Below are 19,142 nucleotides of genomic sequence, written 5' to 3' on the forward strand. Positions count from 1 at the left end.
CAGCAGGCAGCGCTGCCTCTGCGGCAGCTAGGCGAAACTGTGCCGGGTGCTGAGGGAAAGGAAAAGGAAAGGAAACCCCACCTCCCGCCCCTCGCCTCCGACGGCGATTGGTCGGCACGCCGCGCTCGCGGGCAACGATTGGCTGTAGGTTACCGGCGCTGCTAGTGATTGGTCAGAGGGAAATGGCGCTTCCTTCTGCTTCGGCGGTGAGGTGAGGACGCCATGCTGTGTGGGGCCTGGCTGCTGAGGCGGCAGGGCCATTGCCGGGCACGTTCTGATGTGTAGCAAAGCTCTGTGGTGGGATGCCAGCGACTGTGTGTGGATCGAGGGTGGAGGTCTTACGACTTCGTCGAGAAGGACGCCCCTGAAGGGGTTGATAATTTCTTCCCTGCCTTGTCTGACTAGTCAGGAGGCGAGAGCCCTGTGAGGTGGTAGCAAAGGCTTCAATGTAGGCTGTTGCCTTCTTGTGTTGAAAAAAATAAATTAATCTCACTGTAGTTGCTATTTCTGTATTTTTTAGGTGTACAGAAATTACTAACTTGCTTCTTCTATAGAAGCAATTTTCTATTTTTAGTAATTTCCCTTTGTCTAGTGCTGTGTAATTTCTCAGATGGAGAGATTGAAATTGCATATGGTAGATTGGTCAATGTAGATTAATTTGTGCAAACTATCAGAAAGTTCTTTGTTTTTTGTTGTGTTTTGTTTTGTTTTTTACATGTTAGCTCTAAAAAACAAGATAACTTGATGGTTCCTCAGTATTGAAACTGTTTTTGGTAAACTAGTTTTGTGATCTCACATTTGCTGTTCATAGTTATCTCAGAGCCCATCAGTTATCTGTAATTACGGAGACTTTTTCCCTGCATGCATTTGTCACATTTTTCTGAAATTATTTATATAATGAGGCCCTTCTGGAGTTCTGCTGCTGACCTGCCGATTTTGAATAATGCGATGGTGGCTATCTTCATGTTCTTTTCTTGCTGAGAAATGTTGAGGGTCCACTGCAGGACCCTTGGTTTCTACACTGCAATAGTGGATTGTTCCTTCCAGTCTTAATTCAAGCAGTTGTCTATCCATGTAAGGATGTTTCCTTAAAGCCCCAGTTACTTTAATTTCTTAAAGTAATAATAATATTTGTACTCATGACAAATGTTAGCATTTGTAATGTGTGTTGACTGATAACTGACATGTTTCCAGAACCTATCTGAAGCTTGTGTCAGTGAGCTGTGTTTAGGTCAAGTGGTGATTGTTCCCTTCTTGTGCAGCTGAGTAGGTGAATTGCAAGAATGGCAGCCAGGAAAGTAATGCAGGTATGTGCTTATGGACCAGAATATGAGTACTGATTGTTTTAATTACTTAGCTTAAAGTGCTCCTGGTACTTGATTACATGTAAAATTTGCACTCTGGCCAAGAATGTCAGAGGAAGACATTTTCCTTTGACACAGGGTAGTGCTAAGTAGCTGGGTAGAAAGCAAGAGGAACTGGAAGTCATTATTGGTTAAAATAAATTGTATGTATTTGTTGCACATGAATCATTTGGGATGGTAACTTAAGATCAGAATGTTGAAATCAGGTTATCACTGATGTAGAAAGAATGGAGTGGCAAAATAGTTGAGGAAGGCTGTAGTCCTCCAATAAGTTGATCTCTCTTAAAGTCCCTAACAGATAATATAGAAATGCAAAATGCTAAATGTACTAAGGAAGGGGTGTTAACACAGTGAGTACTTGCATAATCATTTGTAACACAAGGAAAGAAAAAAGTTAAGGAAAACTAGCAAATAATTAAAAACCCATGAATATTTGCATGACTCATGTATTAGGTGTGGTGTTCTGGACTTCAGGATTTAAATTTCATGGTGCCATAGTTCAGGATATTTGCTTTAGCATGCAACAGATGATTGCAGACAACCTATGCTAAATACTGTTCAATCAGTATGGGTGTTAAGCATACAGTAATACAGTTGTTCTGTTTACTTTTGTTGTTGACAGTTTGAAAAGTTAATTGATGAAGCTACAAAAAAACAAGATTTTCAATTATTAGAACAATTTCTGGCAACAGAAGACTGTGAAAATACCTCTCACAAATGCAGCAAACAGTTTGTCAACAAATTAGACAAGCTTCTGTGCCGGGTAATGTAACCATTCCATCAGAGTCATCTATACTGTCATTGGAATAGTCTGAAACAGATTGTTTCATTTGGCTTGGTTTATGCCAGCAGTTGATTTGAAAAACTGAAATACAATTTAAGAATTACATATCTCCTTCAAGCTGCAATTCAGGTGGCTTTTGAGAGCAAAAGGGCACCTGGCTAATTAAATACAGGTTCTTCTAGAACTCTACATTAAAGCTTATGTTACAATTTCAATTTCAGGAAATTGAAAAACAAGAAGTCAAACGCATTTCTGTTTTACTGAATTCTCTTCAGAAATGTGCAGACAAAATCGTCATAGCAGGAGAAGATGGGCTCCCAGCAATGATAAAATACGGTCTTATTGGAAGGATAAGTAAAACCATAATGCATACATGAACTTCTAAAAATAATATAACAATAAAGCATGCATAAGTAATGCTTCAGTGCTCAACAGCTTGGTACTCAATTTGGTCCTTTATTGTTTCTGAATTAAGAATTTCCCATAACTTTGCAACAAATATTATTCAGATTTAAATGTTCTTTAACAAGTGGGTCCTTATAAGGTGACACTGCTCTTCCATAGAGAAGGTTTTGCAAATCATGCAGCAATCTACAGCAATTTCAAGAAGTTATCTTTTATCTGTTATCTTTTTCTGTGAGCTTTTAATATTGCTTTTGAGCCAGGAATTGGAATTTCCTGGTGCAATTTAAGTTATTTATTTTTGTTAACACAACAGCAATGTTGTACCTGTGCTTTCAGCAGATCATAGTACTATTCTGATTTTCTAATTGTTATGTGTTATTTCAACCTGCATGTTAAATGTGTTAAATCAATTCAACATCATACATATACTGAAAAATAGACACCACTTCCTTATTGCTTTCACTAGGGAATTTACTGTAGAAAATTGATGGCAATTTCAGCTGAGTGTTACTCAATTGCCTTCTCAACTGCCTTAATTAAAACTAAAGAAGTGTGGTGATAATTTCATGCTTATATTCACACCTACAAACACACTTCCTCTTCCACCTACTGTCAGTTTTTCAGCTCCTTATCTGTGATGGCAGATGTAAAAGTAGATGTCTGGGTTTTGTGTTAGAAAGTCAGCTACTGAAATTAGTTTGAAATCACTTATGTTTGTTTAGTGTGAGTGAAAAAAAGTTCAGTTTGGGGCCAAAGTATGTTCAGCAGAGTAACTAATTTTACTCAACTGTAGTATGACCTATTGTCCTTTTTCATGCTATTAAATAGATATATTTTCCCTTTACATGGTGAATTGGTTTGAAAAGATAAAAGAAATTTTGATCCTCAGAGGAAGTGAAAAGAATGAAATGATTACAAGCCTGGCTGAAGATTTCTTCAGTGTGTTGCTGGTAAAAATAGATTGACAGTAAAATACCTTGTATTTGTCAAAGTAATTATTGCTAGTTTAGCAGCAAGACTTTCAAATGTGCTTCTGTTTAATATTCTTCTAAAGTTAATAGTTTGCCTGTATTTGTTTTCCTTTTCTGTATCATGAAACAAGAGAAACAACAATGAAAGTATTTGTTGAACAAAAAAAATTTCATCCTGATCTAATTTTAATTACATAAATTATTGGTATGCTAATTCCAGAACTCCAGGTTTATAAGGTGTGTCAGTTGGCTTTAGTTCATAACATTTTTGTCACTAGGGAAATAATTTCCATAAATTTAACTGAAATATTTTGGGAAGCCACACTTGGGATTAAAAGAATTCTCCTAGGTTCTTCATTAAGGATTAAATAATTTTAAAATCTTAAATACTTTTTGATTACTTGCTTTATGTTTGTTACCTGACTTTTATGCAGTAATATTTACAGTATCAAAATGACACCTTTTGTTGTTTTTTTTATATTACAGGCTGTATGGGATAGCAGACCTGAAGGTGAGCTTTAAAGAAAGCATAGACTAAATATGTTAAAGTGTTCTGAAAGAGCATTGAAAAGTTATCAGTGTTAAAGTAACACAGTACTTGTGGAACCGTCTTGAGGCAAGGTGGTTCTGAGAAAAACATGAGCATTGAGGAAGGTGCAGAGTTTCTTGATCCAGTGTAAATACCCCGCCAGATCTATTTGCTTCAGTTCACAAACCGTAACAGGAACGGGCTTATACTCAAGAGGGCTGTTCTGCACACAGAGGACTAAATTTTTTATTCATGTGAAAGAAAGTTTTAATGTGATCTATAACTTTGCTTAATTTGAGGTTTCTCTACTGTCAGATTTCCTTGTAACTTGTTGATGTCAGTAATAAAAAGGCAGGATAGTCTAGTTGTGTCGGAGATAGCAACTGAATTGAGTTTTTCCTAAAAAGAGTGGCACTGTTCTGGAGCTCACAGTGTATAGGTGATGCCCAACACCAGTTTGCTGTCCTGGCACCTTGGGTGTGGGAGCAGGAGCTGAACATCTGCAGTCTGAGCCATGCCCTGGCACTCCTGATGGTGCACAGAGAGGCAGAACACAGATGGAGTTTTACATGTTTTTATTTTACACAGCTTAGTATGAAATACATATTTTCCTGTAAACACCCTGGAATGTGAAGTGTAGCTGCACAGCTTGTCCCCTCACCAATGTAACATGCATAGCTGTAGGAAAAAGGCAGGCATTGCTCTGTTTCTAAGGCGTCACAGCTTAGCATAGCACAGTTGTCCTTCTTTGTTGACTTTGTTATCATGCATGTTATCATTGCACTTATCTTTTAGTATAGCACTAGGTGGAAGGTCACTACAGATCATCTTGATGTCTCAATCAGAATGAAATATTCATTTCCTTGTCCCTGGGAAGACCTAAGTTACAGAATTGATCTGAATATATTCAGGAAATTAGGGTCACATGACCAGGGGACTTATGCAGTGATGCACAGGAGTAGAAACAACATAAAGAGCTGTATTTACAATAGATTGAAGTAACTATTCTGTCTTACATTTAACCAAGAAGGCTAAGATGTTTATTTTTAAATATTAGTAATGCTATATGGAAAAGAAGGCATGCTACATTTCCAAATGAAAATAAATCTTCTCCCATGTGCAGATGAGGGGGCACCCTAGTACACTATCAGTAATTCTTTATTTTTTTTTCTGTTCATTAGGTAAAATGGAAATACTGGAAAACTTTGTTCTGAGAACGTGCACTCTCATCACTGATGTAAGAATTAGTATCTATGTCCAGCAAGAGGTAAACATTTTTCTTTATAAGCAACAATTTCCTAGTTAGTGTTTTAACAGACTTTGTGAAGATAGTAATTTAACTGCACAGATGCTGCACAAAAAAAGAGAATTGGGTAGTGTTGTAGTATCAGAAGGATAATTTAATGTTTCTCTGGGAATATTTGTTAGTTTCTACTTATTGGGGTGGTTTATTTGTTTGTTTGGTTTTGTGATTACTAATCTACAATTTTTGGTTTGGGCAGTAAATTACGTAAGACTGGTATTAAGATTCCAGTGAGAAAGCTGTATAAAAGCATAAGGAATAATATGCTGTGTTCGAACTGCTATAAAGAGGTTTAAGATTGTTGGCTGTAAATTCTCAATACTTGCAGGAAATTTATATACCTTCTAGGATACCTCAGATTTCTCCTGTTTATTATGGTGATCTCAGGTTGTCAGTTCTTTTTTTACTCTCTAAAGAAAGGAAAAGTTAAAAAAATCTTCAATAAAGGCTACATCCTCAAAGGAAAGGCTTTTAATACAAATTTCAGGAACACTTTAGCTCAGCAGACAACTTCAGACAGAACTCTAGCTTTGAAAGTTGGGGGCGGGGGGGTGTTCTATATTTAAACCTGCAAATAAGAACAGTAACCCTTTAACAACTGATATTCACATTAAAGGTAATGTCATTTATTGAAGTTGATGTAGTTATATTAAGATAAATGCCACTTAAGGTCAGATAGACCTCATTGTCTTTTCTTGTTTCGTAATTATTTGTTTTCTTCAGTGGTATGAAGTATATTAGAAGGGCCAGAAATAAAGAATAACTTAAAGTTTAACAACTTATATTAAATCTTGCTCCCTTTTTTCCACTTTTTTTAGGTAGTAAGAAAACTTAATTTAATGCTTGACAACATGCCTCGAGATGCCAGGAAAAAGATATTTTCTACAAGGGAAATGTTGTGTGTCATGTAAATAATCCTCAGTATAATTTTTATATCATTATGGCATTTGCATAGCTGGGAAGGCAATTTTTGCTAAGACTGTTTATAACATGTGCAGATCATAGAATCCTAGAATGGTTTGGGTTGGAAAGGACCTTACGATCACTCAGTTCCAACCCACCGCCATGGGCAGAGACACCTCATACTAGACCATGTTGCCCAAAGCTCTGTCCAACCTGGTCTTGAACACCACCAGGGATGGAGCATTTACCACTTTTTTGGGCAGGCTCTTCCAGTGCTTCATCACCCTCACAGTCCCTTTTGCATTTGCTGTTATTGTGCTGCCAGTGGTAGTGGCTGTGGGTGGGTATTCTCATGAGTTGTTCTCCATTACAAGCCTTAATTTGCCTCTTTTCTGATCTGGGTTAGGCTTTTTTTCATCTCTGTTGTCTTAAAATAATGAAATAAATTGTTTTTAAGAATGTGTGTAAAGCACAGGAATCAGTCCCTGGAAAGACAAGCTGTTCACCTTGGGATTTTTTTTTTTATAGCATTTAAAAAAATAAGTAGAATAAAAATTATATCTGTATCGGGTGATTCACTTCTCCTGGTGGTACTTTTAGATGTACAGCCTTAGCATAATACACTGACCCTTTTGAAATCTAATAGTTTAGTAGAATCAGGGGTTTGTCTCCTACATTAAAGCTTGCAATTAAATAAAACTTCTGTACTTTGTGCTACTGTCATGTTTTGACGGAACATTACTTTGTTTGGCAGGAGTGATATGGGGAAGAGAATTTTGGATGCTGGAGGTGAGCATGGGACTTAATAAACAATTTAATATCAAGCTTCTTAAAAATTATATGCAGACCCATTAAAAATCCAGAGAAGACATTTAGAAGCTGCAGAGCCTTGCAGTTAGTCCTCTGAAAAATAAGAATACTACTTGAAAACAATCTGCTAGCTGGAATGTTTCAGATGCAGTGCATGGCTCTTCTTTGACATTTTCAGTCCTTCTCTAAAATGTAAGTTTCAAAACAGCAAAAGATCACAAGGAAGTCAGTCTTCTCAGACAGTGACCTGCAAGCCATTTTTAGAGTCCTAAACTACTTCTCTCAGGGATCACTTTGGTATCCAACAGTTTCCCAGATCAGACAGGTGAAAGCTGAAAACCTCTCTTCCTGCTTGCCTCGTGTTCCTCTGACATTCCTAGAAAGCTTGCTTGAAATTTCACTGTGAAACATAAGTTGGTTAGTTGTTCTCATTCCATTACTTCTTTATCTATATATCCTTTATGGGTTATGTATTTGGATATAATGTGATAGGTAACATTAAATGTTCAGCACTGCTTATACTAGTTTCATGGTATAATCATAATATAGTATATAATATAGTATTCCATAGTATAATCAAAACATAGTAATGCTTTTTTCATGTCAGTAGTATCTTTAAAACTACTATTCCTGTAAAATGCGTTGTGCTGTAGACTATGACCTGCAGGTAGCCATTACAGAAGCTTTATGCAGAATGGTATCAGAGAAACAAAGAGGAGAACTGGCATGCCAATGGTTTTCCATGGAGTTTGCGTCCAGTGCATTTAAAGGAATTAAAGATTCTGAGTTTGAAACAGTAAGTCATATAAAAACGTATTTCCAGGGAGATAAACTTTCCATTTTGCTGTTCTTTAAGAAATTTCTGTGTTTTAATAGGATTGCAGAAAATTTCTTAACCAGGTGAATGGCATGCTGGGAGACAAAAGGAGGTAAAATAGAATATCTTAAGCTAAGACATTTTCTTTTTTTAATGGCTGTTCATTGGGAGTAACCTTTTTAACACGTTATGTTTGTCTTAGATAACAGCTTGAAGAAACTGTTCACTAAAGAAAGAGCATTCATTTGAAAAGATTCTTAAACAACAGCATCTGTTGATATATGTTACTTTATTGATTTAGGAGGTAATGATCAATGAGAATATCTGTTAGAGAAATAGGGCATGAAAAGGAAAGAAAATGAGTTTTCCCTTATCTATATCATCACATGCTCTGTGTGTTAATTTTATATGTTATGACAGTAAAGAGATTGAATATCATTCTTAAAATATCAGCATGTAAGATGGAAGTATGAATATAGTGACTAGAGGTCTGAGACTACTCTTTTAATTGTGAGAATGTTTTAAATGCCATGTTATCTCCTTTGGGGAAGAAGTGAAGTCAAGTGACTGCTTTTTTTGTTGCTTTGATCTTTTATTGGGCTGAGAAAGCAGTCAGGTTGCTGTGTTCAGGTATGCAGAATTTATTTACCGCAGTTTAGGATACTTGACAAAATACGCTTTTCTTACAGGGTTTTTACATATCCATGTTTATCAGCAGCTCTTGATGAATATGAGGTAAGTTGCAGACTTAATCATATATCCACAGATTTTCCTTTGTGCAGCTAAAGAATTTCTTTGCCTTCTAGTTAAGAAAAAATAATGTTCTTTTCCAGGAATATGCAGATGTGCATGTATTTAAAGTTTTTCATGCTGTAACACAAAGCCTGTGGTAGCTGGTGTAAGTCATTGCTTTCAGTTCTTACTCTTGCTTTGATTTGTTTTAGCTACAGATACCGTTGGATGAAAATCTTGAAGAATTTTGGATTGATTTTAATGTTGGTAGCAGAAGTATATCTTTCTATGTGGCAGCAGATAATGCAGTAAGCTAGTTTTTGTCCGTCATACTAGATTGGTCTCAGACAGTATATACGTATTCTTTAGGGGGATCAAATTTATTTCCTCATATCAACATGTTAGAGCTATGTGTACATTTAACGTGGAGGCAGGGAGAAATCTAAACTTGGTGTACCCATTTAGATCAAACATTTTCCAAGTAATGACTTTCAGATACTCTTTGCAAACAGTTTAACATATGCATACATGAACAAGAAGCCATTTCACAAAATTGCAGTTGTTTTTGTAGATGACACTTAACTGTCTAATGCCTTTACCAAAGCTCTTCCAAAACACTGTTTGCTCTTAACAAATGAAGCACGTGCTTATTGTGCTTATTGTCCGCCCTTGTAATAGAGGATTGAAAATTTGTCCTCTCTGAATAACTTCCTGAACATTGCACTTTGAACTGTAATATAATGTGTTTCTACCTTTTAAAATGCATATTTTTCTTACAAGGATTATCACTGGGAAACAGTCATTATACCAGAAGAAGAGGTAGACCAATACAGCCTAGAAGGTATTGGTACTCAAAACCCAGGACCTTTTGTTACACATTAACTTGGATTAATCCCAAAGTACTGACTCAATCCTCAGCAAATTCTCAGCAAAGCATAATTCTAAATTAAAATATAGGCATTTTATCAGTGGTAAAATTACATTTTAGACATGCAGGTATGATTTTATTCAAATAGCATCTTATAGGTATTTCAATACAAAATGATGCATGAGTCAATAACGTTTAATAATGTTCCACTTAAATTAGTTTGAATAGTTTTGTAAACTCTCCAGTTTATCTGCAGCTATAGTAAATAACTTTGAAAGAAAATTCTACAGGATACTATCTGTGGGGAATAAGGATAAGGAAATTTCTACAGGATAATATAGAGAATTTCCTAAAGATGGAATCTCGAATTGTTTCACTAAAAATATATTGTAGGGTAGAGTGAATTAAATAAAATCTACATTTTAATAGCTGAACTGAAGAACGCAAGTTTCATGTCTTTACAAACATTATACAAGATGTTACTAAACTGTAATGAAACTGCTTTTCAAATTTTGGGTTTTTTTTCCAGAAAAAGATTCAAAGAAATTATTAACAATAGCTCTGAAAAGCCCAGTGCATGTGGGGAATCAAGAAGGAGAGAAATTCTTCTTATATTTCGATTCTATCTTGGAAATCAAAGATGTAACCAGAAAGATTTATGGATTTAATAAAAGTAAGGTAAGATTTTAACACTTTTTGAATAATTGACTGATTCAAAATAAATGTCTTATTACCATATAAATGTTGTTGTAGCTGTAATTATTGTTGTCTGTATGTACCGACAGTTTCTGGTTAGTGTCATCAATACACAGCACCATTTCTGCTATAGTATGTTAAGCCTTGGTAAGGATGCCTAATAAGGATGCGAGAAAATGGCCTCATATTTTACCACGGGAGTTTTAGATTGGATATCAGGAAAAATTCCTTGCCTAAGAGGGTTGTGAAGCATTGAAACAGGCTGCACAGGGAGGTGGTGGAGTCACTGTCCCTGGAGGTATTTAAAAGAAATCTATCTGTGGTGCTTGGGGACATGGTTTAGTGGTGGACTTTGCAACACTGGGTTAATGGTTGGACTTGAGGCAAATTCTGCATATGTAAAATTCCACAGACACAGGAAATGTGGAAAGAACTGTGCTTTCAAATATGGAAGGCTCTCAGAAATGATTCCTTAGCTGTCCCACTTCTACAATGCACTTACCAATCTTGTGTGTTTACTCCTTTAGCAAACTTTTAGCAAGCCATAGCTTACTCCCTATTGCTTGTGACAAACTGCTTTGCTCTGAACTCTTAGAAACTTGGGAGGAATGGAAGTGCTTTGAGCTTGTAGAATCTGTTTTCCCCCTATAACCTGATTGCAGACATATATCATCGACTTAAATGTTTTGTTTCCATTTCTGGTTTTAAAAAAAGTGAGGAAAGTGTGTATTTCACATAGATGGTTACTCACTTTGTAGGATTTTAATAAGAAGCAGTCTGCATCAGTTGCCAAAACAACTGTACATGTCGTCTTTGATGAAAGCGGATCACAGGTATTTGACTTCAGTATGCCAAGATTCTTGTTTTCATGGGATTTATATTTTGTCTGATTATTAACTAATTTATGATCATTCAGCATAAAAACAGGAACTTACAAAATGCCAGTAAGGTAACTCTTAAACCAATAAAGTGATTTTTCATAAAGATGTATTTTGTATTTGGGGAGATAATAATATTAATATCTAAATCCTAGAATACATCAGGCAAATATACCCAAGTGCATTTATTTTATGTAAATTGTGATTTGGTAACTCATCCTAATTAGCAAAAATAATAGGTTGAATGTGTTTAAAACTAGAAGTATATAAGCTCTGAAGTTTTACCAAAATCTAGAGTAAGAAGCGTGATGGTTAAGGGTAAAAGAGTTACTCTGTGTGTTGGTATAAATATAAAATATCAAACATGATAACATCAAAACGTTGTACAAAAATTTAAATAATGCAAAATATTATATAGGTTCTGGTACCAGAAAGTCAGTTGTCACCAGAAAAATTTGAAGAGGAGGACAAACTCAGTAAGTACAAAACCCATCAACTTCCTGGATCTTTGAGGACTCTGAATAAAAATAACAGTCAAGAAAACTGCAGAGGTGGTTCCTCAAAGGTAAGTAGGATTATCAAGGCAAAGGGCATAAAAAAATACAAGTCAATTTAAGTATTTATATGATAGCTTTGCAGAAACTCCTGGGGAATCATCTTGGCTACTTTGATTGTTGACAAGGGCTGGGATTTGTCCATACTTTATTGAATTAATTCAGAAGACAGTAATCACTATCACTGATCTCTGCTCAAAAGCATTAGTTTTGATATTATATAATTCAAGTATTTTGGTGAACTTTCTCTAAAAAGGGAACTGCATAAAAATCACATTACATTGATTTGTGCATCAACAGCAACTGACATTCCCATAATAGTGTCAAAAGACTCTTGGAGATAGAATTTGTCTTGTCTTTCTTAAATCTGTGTATTAACGGTCCAGTTTTTCTGTTCCTCAAGATAACTACATCTTGTAAAAGGAAAGTGTCTGAAGCATCTGTGATTATTCCTGGAAGATTTTCCACAAAGAATCCACCGGTATTTTTTAGCACATGTAAGTTTCCAAGTACTTTCGGAGGAAAAACATACTATAAATCATCTTTGAAATACAAGCATAAACTGTGATCCTTTGCAGAGCAGGAAATTAAAAGTAGACCTTATAAATTTCCCTCACAGGTGCTTTAAAATTGAAGTTTTTCAACTAGGCCACTTGCTGCTGGTCTGTAGACATGATGCAGGGTAGTAGTTGCACATTCCAAATAGCCAAAGACCACCTATTGTTAATTCTGCTATCAGTCAGCTGCTTGTGCTGGAGCAAGCTGAAAAGTTGGCAGTCGATTAGAAGATGTAAAAATGGATGGGTTTACAGCTCTCTCCTCCCATGCTCTTGGTTTAAAGACTCCTCAGCAATGCTTTTTATAGCAGTGGCAGTGGAAAATCAGCTTTCTCCAATGTGTACATCTACCACTTGCATTTTACTGTTATCTAAAAACTGTATGTTTCTTAAAGGGCAGTTGATTATGGGGCTAGTGAGCAAGGTGGGATCCACTGCCAGATTGAGTTACAGGTCCAGTGCCAATGATGCTTATGTCAGCAGTGCTTCTTGCAGAACAGGATAAGGAAGAGACTTCATCACAAATAGGAGTCATTACTTTCCTGCTAATAGTCTTACTGTAACAGATATTTAATACTTTCTACAAGGGAGAGATTTATAAGACAAAGACCAGTTAGAGGCTGGAGGTGCAACTAGTAGCGGAACAGCAGGACTAACAAACTTAATTTTTTTGCTTTAACCGTCTCAGATGCATGAGTATCCTTAGTTATGTATAACCATGTATCATGTATGAATTAAGAGTAACGGAGGCTAGAAAAGAAAGCATTTTCAGTTTGGAATGGAGCAAGATTTAGAACATAATGTGACTTTTTCTATTTGGAACTTAACCAGTCTATTCCCGAAAAAATATATTACAGTAAAATCTTTAAACAGATGATCAATATTTTCACCAGAGCCAGCCTGTAAAAGCATTGTTTACCTTCACGCATCCCCAGTTGATGGGCTTGTTAGCCTGCATGTAACTCAGTTGAAATCAATAGAATTAGAAAAGGTACATGAGGGGATATAAACACTAGATATTTTTTAATGTTTATGGCATAGATGTTATTATGGGCAAAACTTTTCAAAATTGATATCACAGACACTCAGGAACTTTAGTAGAAGAAATGGTAGAATTCTAGCGTGTTTCTGGTTTGTCTTCAGCCACTCCTTGCAAAGGACGATTTAAATTACCTTTGGAAATGATGAGCTCTGCTGAAAGGTCTAACAGTGCAGCAAATGAGACCAGAAAAAAGAACTTCTATCAAGAACCTACTGGAGTATGCATGTCATCTGTAGCTAAGTCTTTTACTTAGAGTAACATTAAATTCTACTCTAATTTGTTCCTAACTAATACTTTAAAAAGCTAGAGTTTTGCAGTCAGCAACTCACTTTTAGAAAATTGTGTGTTTACTTTATTGCATAAAGTTTTATTGACCTCTGGATTTCAGGTTTAAAATGTCTAAACTCAGCTAGAAATCTTCCAGAATTAGCTAAAATTTGTAGTCACTCCTCAGTTCTGACCCCAGACTTAATTGCATTTATTAGGCCACAGTTCTTCCTTTGTGTATAATATGAAAATTAAGTATGCACAGAATCCTAAATTAATTATGCAGTGTTGAAATACCCCTAAAAGCATACATTCAGCTATAGCTGTGACATATTAATACCTTCAGGTTATAGTATTTATCATACTGGGTTTAGTGCATTTTTTATTAGGCATTCACTAAAATCAAACAAAAATACATAGGTGTCATGGAGCTGCAGTTCGGGTATATGTTTTCTTGCTTGTGTTCCAGTTGAACAAAGACTTCAAAGTATCATTTTTATTTTATTCCTGACTCTAAATATCTTTCTGGATGAAATTCGGATCCAGTCCCAGACTATAGGCTTCTGAAGCAATTTTTGCTATAGTTGTGCTTTCAAAAAATGCTTTAACATATAGAATCTGTTGTTTAGACTATTTCAAGTGCTACTTTTTATTAAGATTTTCCTTCTTTTGTGGTTATGGATTGTAGTTGTTTACTGTTACTACTTGTGCTTTCCAGAGCGGGCAGAAACTTACACAGAACTTGTTGTCTAGTGAAACAGAACAGAAAATCAGGAAGTCAAGTATGAGAGATGTGGCAAAACCCCCTGAAAAGGTACTTGAATCAGCACTTGTATGAAATGAAAAATCATTTCATACTTTATTAGGGAAAATACAAGTTTATGAGGTTCTACTGTGTATAGTCCTACACTAATATTTTCTTTTGTGTATTACTCCCACTGTAGCAAATGTGTGCTAAAGAAGTTTTAGAAATGATGCAAGAGGCAGAAGTTGGAGCCACACAAAAGCAAACCTTAGGCAAGTAATTATCCAGGTGTTGATAGTCTTTACTTTAAAATTTAAACTTTAAAAAAATTATTTTAATTTTGTCCATTTCTTTTGTAATAATTTATACCAAATTAATGTCTCATTTAGATGAAGATATTGTTCCTGATTCTCAACCAGTAGGGAGAAGCAACAAACCTTTGTAAGTATTGGAAAAGAATGTCAAATCACTGTTGTCCCTCACTTTGAAGGGAGTATTTAAAGTATTGCCAGAATTGAAGTTTTATTGCATAGTTTCAGAAAATGCCAGAATTGAATTGTTTTGTCTTCCTGGGAGTTGCATTCAGAAGTGTTGGCTGTGTAAGTCAGGTCAATTTTATTATGTCACTTTTTTTGTTATCCTGAAATCCTTGGCATCAAACAGGCCCTCCTACATGTATTTGCTAAGACTGCTTCATGAATGGTACTAGTCTGTTGTCTTAATCAAAGGATTCTGTATGGGTGAATCTGTTGATGAAAATAGTACTTACTAACACAATCTAGAGTAGGAGTTTAAGTAAGCCTTAGTAGTAACAAGGAGAGTAATTTAGATTTCAGACAGTGAAATATAAGTGACACATGGGTTTATGTAAGTGAAATGTGCCATAAAAAGTAGTAAAATTGACATCATATCTACCTAGGTTCCAGGTTTAATGACGGCTGTAGGATGTTGTGTTTTTGAAGTTGACTTAAAAATACGTCTTATTTCTGAAGGTTTGTCATTTTACAAGGTGTTGGCTACTTGAACACTGCTAGCAGGCTTAGGTACTGCTCTAAAATGCATTGATAGCTACAAGATAGCACTATTTTCCTATTTTTGATGCATGTCTGTTATGATAAAGACTCACTTTCTGCAGTTCACCGATAATAACTTATTATTTCTTTTCTTAGGCTTCCTTGTGTTTTAGAGAGTTCTTTTGATAAAAGCAAAACATGGAAAAAAAGAGCATGCTCTGTTCCTGAGAAGAATATAACAATGGGTGACAAGCAAAAGCTGAATCAATCATTGGAACGTATGTCCCACCCAGTTTATGTTCACTGTTAACTATTAGCATGAAAGTGTTTTAGATGAAATTTGAATCTACAGCTGCACTTTTTATTTTGATCTTGTATTAGTTTCTGTTGTTAGTGAATGAGCTGCAAAATAAAAAGCATTTTTTTGGTGGGTTTTTTTTTTAAGTATCTCAAGATAAGCAAAGAAATTATAAAAAAAAGAGAAGAAAACCAAGAAAATTTAATTTATATCATATGGGAAGGAAACAGCAAAATATTTAGTAGACAGTTGGTGTTAGTCATTTGGAAGAGAAACTGCTAAGTACAGAAGGGAAAAAAAACTACTACTGAAATATCATTTAAAACATTTCTTTCAGCTAGAGTGTCTGAAACATCTTTGCATTCTGGTTTTACAAAGGAGGAATCTGATGTTCCCTTTCGAAAAGAGACTGCAAGTCCAAAAGCATCAAACACGGTGGGAGCTTCTTACCTTAATTTTTTTGACTTGCAGTTAAGAGAGTTATCAAATTTTCAGTGTTTCAGAATTTGGTTTTACTTTCATTTAGTCACAAACTTATTTTTAATTGATTTTTCACTAATACCAGGTGCATTAAATACCATCAGCTTCACTCTTTGCTTTTTCAGTGTGACCTGTGTAAGTTTAGTTTACTCTGAATTTCATTTTAGTAATCGTCTTTTTACAAAATAATTCTTAACTGAGCACCAACTTGTGCTTCTCATGTACTTTTTTGTTTCCTTTTGAATGTTATAGTACCCAAACCCACAACATGGAAAAGATCTGCTAATCTGGTATTTCATTGCTCACTGTTTGGGTAATGCAAGGGAAAATAGTTTTCAGAGGATTGATAGTACATCTTGAAGGCATTTAGAGAAGTTGAGGTGACTGCTGGGAACCTGTAGTTCTGTTTTTAGCTCTGTCCTTTTGTTGAATGGGTTCAAAGTTGAGTCTTAAATTCTATTTTTGTAGAAAACAAAGTCTAAAGAAATGACAGATGCTGCAAAATCACTAATTAGTAAAATCAGTGACAGATATAAAGTAAAGACAGATGAGAAAAACAAAGCAAGAGACTCCTTGGGTTTTAACAGGTACGATGGGAACTATTAATTTACTTTCGTGCTTGTTCTTCTTGTGCCTATGGCTTTATCTGTGATCTACTCCTCTGTCTACAGTTGTTTCATGTCCTGCTTTCATATGAATAATTTATTAACTTCTGATAAACACTGTTGCACTGAGGAGTAGGAGTCGTACAGTTCCAGTAGTTGAAATAACTAAAAGGGTGTTAGAAACTCTGTTCAGTGGTTTGTTGCTCATTGAAATCAGCAGGTATGGTTTGTGGGCTCTGCACATGGCTGTCTCCTTTCCTTTCCATCATTGTACTTTGGGGGTCAAACTTGGATTCAGTCATCAACCTTCTGATCATCTAAAACTCCTAGTTGTCTTCCTGAAAGAGTTGACTGTTGGTTTAAATTTAACAAATTCTTAAATAAAAATTTGGCCTTTTCTTGCTGGAACTGATATTTGGAAATACACTCTGTATTGTAATTACATGCTCCCCATGTTTGATTGTAACTGGGTGATGAAGGACTGGAACAGTGAGGCTGTGTCACTTTTTGAATGTTTTGGGTAGCAACTTGGGAGCTGTGTAGAACCTGCAGTGTAGCTGTGTAAGCTGGAAGCAGTTTTTCTAGGTCACAGAAAAGAAAGGGTCTGGTCTCTCTTAATCTACCTAGGGTTGTATTTAAATGCCTAAATAAATTTGTTGTGTTTTATAAGGTTTTTATTATATATAAGCAGTATTCTAAATGCATATATTCTAATTGTCATTCAACAAAATGTGTCCTTACTTTTTAGGCCACATTTAAATAAATCCTGTGTCTCTAAGGTAACATATTGCTTTTGTTGGAAATATTTTTCATATCTGATATATGTACATAGGGTGGTAGTAGTGTATGTAAACCAAAAGTTCACAAAATGTTAAATATCTATAGATGTTCATTATGCATTGACTGTATATATTTAAAATACTTTTTATTTATTTACTTATGTGGAATAATATTTTTACAGAGAGCTGTCAGCCACTGTAACCCAAAGTAATTTCTGTTTACATATTATAGAACTGAATCTGTTCATTTTGAATGTGGCAATGCTAAATATTTAGAATAAAAATATTGTCATAAATGAGATTACAGAATCCTTGAATGAGATATAGCCAGGACAGAAATCAGTATAATGTTTGGAGCAGTGGGGGGTGGGAGGGTTGGTTCTGAGGGTTTATTGGCATCCTTGAAAGTTAAATTCTAAAAGATTTAGCTTCTATTAGCCCATGTCCCCTTTTGCCTCATTGTACTGTTGCTGATCAAGTGGGGGTCTGAGGTTTTTCATATGCTATGGGTGAAGAACTTTGCGAGGTGACTGTACGTGAAAGCACAGTCCAAATTTGGCATAGGAGTTAACTTTTTCTTTATATATAGGATGAAGTTCAAGATAGAAAGCTGAAAAGCTCTACTTTTCTTAATACAACTGCTGGTCCTATTGTGTAAGTAGTTAAAACATTTTCAAACAAAATTTTCAGGTACTCAACTTTGTGGAATGTTCACAATTTGGTCACAAAACTGATCTCTCTGTCTCTTTGACAGGGATGATGTCTACAACTTTAACATCAGTGGATTTGATGAGCCTACAATAAAGCTTGGAGTAAGAATATAACTGAAACTGATATGTTATGAATAGAATATAAAGGAACTCAGTCAACTGAAATTATTGTTAACATCTAAAAATTCAAATCATATCACTGAATTTAGTGGGGGAAAATGTTTCCTGTGTAAATATCTTACACTTAAATCTATAACAGTGTTTTCCTGCATCAAAAATGAAACTGTTTGTTAGGAGTATCATTATTTTTCAATTATGCTGTTATCCTGGAAGCGTTATTGCCATCCTTCTGATCCCCATTGTGAAGATATCTTTGATCAAATGTTTGAGTGAAAAGGGAATGGAGCTAAGATAGAAGCAAAAGACAAGGAAAGATAGTTTTGTTCCTTATGGCTCGAAGGAACCTGCTAGAATGGTGAAAGTAGCGAAGCAAGTGAATGGAAACTCATTTATTCGTTTGAGACAGTGAAAACTTCAGTCATTGCCATTTGGTTCTGTTCTTATATAATTTCAAAGACAGAGATTAATCATCACAAGTTAGTTGCTGAGTATAAAAAGCAAGCAAAAAAAAACCTGTAGCTTTTACTGGGGTGGCCTTTTTAATTTTGTTAAAATTGCATAATAAAAATCCACTTGTTTCTTATTTATTTACGTTTTCAGAGGAAAGAATTGCATGTTACTGAAGTGAGCGCTCATACAGATTCAAACAAAAAAGGGTAGGGATGTGCTATTTTGTCTAGTCTGCTGATTATCAGAAATAGTACTGTTTGCATTGAGCAGCATTCTGTTATGAAAATCCAGGGAATGTATGCATGGCAGTAATAGCTTGACTGTGTTCGTTTTTCAAGCAATAAACATAGCTGCTATGGTCTCATGATTTTCCTCTGGGAAGCTGACTAAAAGGAAAGAATGTTTCATGAAGAAAACATCTCCAGTTCTCTTCATAGAATACTACAGGGATAGAAACTCCTG

General features: G+C 35.3%; 1 protein-coding gene across 1 annotated transcript in view; it reads left to right on the forward strand.

Moving 5' to 3' along the window:
• Positions 1 to 1,231: 1,231 nt before the first annotated feature.
• SYCP2 (synaptonemal complex protein 2) overlaps positions 1,232 to 19,142 on the forward strand; it is a 28,681-nt gene continuing 10,770 nt past the window's right edge. The window contains exons 1-28 of the mRNA XM_031047662.2: positions 1,232 to 1,307; positions 1,987 to 2,127; positions 2,370 to 2,498; positions 3,399 to 3,503; positions 4,011 to 4,035; positions 5,235 to 5,320; positions 6,175 to 6,263; positions 7,014 to 7,048; positions 7,723 to 7,865; positions 7,946 to 7,998; positions 8,576 to 8,621; positions 8,831 to 8,926; positions 9,399 to 9,459; positions 10,016 to 10,164; positions 10,941 to 11,015; positions 11,479 to 11,625; positions 12,018 to 12,111; positions 13,315 to 13,430; positions 14,199 to 14,294; positions 14,425 to 14,497; positions 14,615 to 14,666; positions 15,395 to 15,543; positions 15,874 to 15,971; positions 16,485 to 16,603; positions 17,370 to 17,400; positions 17,990 to 18,054; positions 18,155 to 18,212; positions 18,831 to 18,886. Coding sequence (XP_030903522.1) covers positions 1,284 to 1,307; positions 1,987 to 2,127; positions 2,370 to 2,498; positions 3,399 to 3,503; positions 4,011 to 4,035; positions 5,235 to 5,320; positions 6,175 to 6,263; positions 7,014 to 7,048; positions 7,723 to 7,865; positions 7,946 to 7,998; positions 8,576 to 8,621; positions 8,831 to 8,926; positions 9,399 to 9,459; positions 10,016 to 10,164; positions 10,941 to 11,015; positions 11,479 to 11,625; positions 12,018 to 12,111; positions 13,315 to 13,430; positions 14,199 to 14,294; positions 14,425 to 14,497; positions 14,615 to 14,666; positions 15,395 to 15,543; positions 15,874 to 15,971; positions 16,485 to 16,603; positions 17,370 to 17,400; positions 17,990 to 18,054; positions 18,155 to 18,212; positions 18,831 to 18,886 — 2,411 coding nt within the window. The 5' untranslated portion in view covers positions 1,232 to 1,283. The remainder of the gene's footprint in view (positions 1,308 to 1,986; positions 2,128 to 2,369; positions 2,499 to 3,398; positions 3,504 to 4,010; positions 4,036 to 5,234; positions 5,321 to 6,174; positions 6,264 to 7,013; positions 7,049 to 7,722; positions 7,866 to 7,945; positions 7,999 to 8,575; positions 8,622 to 8,830; positions 8,927 to 9,398; positions 9,460 to 10,015; positions 10,165 to 10,940; positions 11,016 to 11,478; positions 11,626 to 12,017; positions 12,112 to 13,314; positions 13,431 to 14,198; positions 14,295 to 14,424; positions 14,498 to 14,614; positions 14,667 to 15,394; positions 15,544 to 15,873; positions 15,972 to 16,484; positions 16,604 to 17,369; positions 17,401 to 17,989; positions 18,055 to 18,154; positions 18,213 to 18,830; positions 18,887 to 19,142) is intronic.

Source organism: Melopsittacus undulatus, chromosome 10 (assembly GCF_012275295.1).
Source record: "Melopsittacus undulatus isolate bMelUnd1 chromosome 10, bMelUnd1.mat.Z, whole genome shotgun sequence".
NCBI lineage: Eukaryota > Metazoa > Chordata > Aves > Psittaciformes > Psittaculidae > Melopsittacus > Melopsittacus undulatus.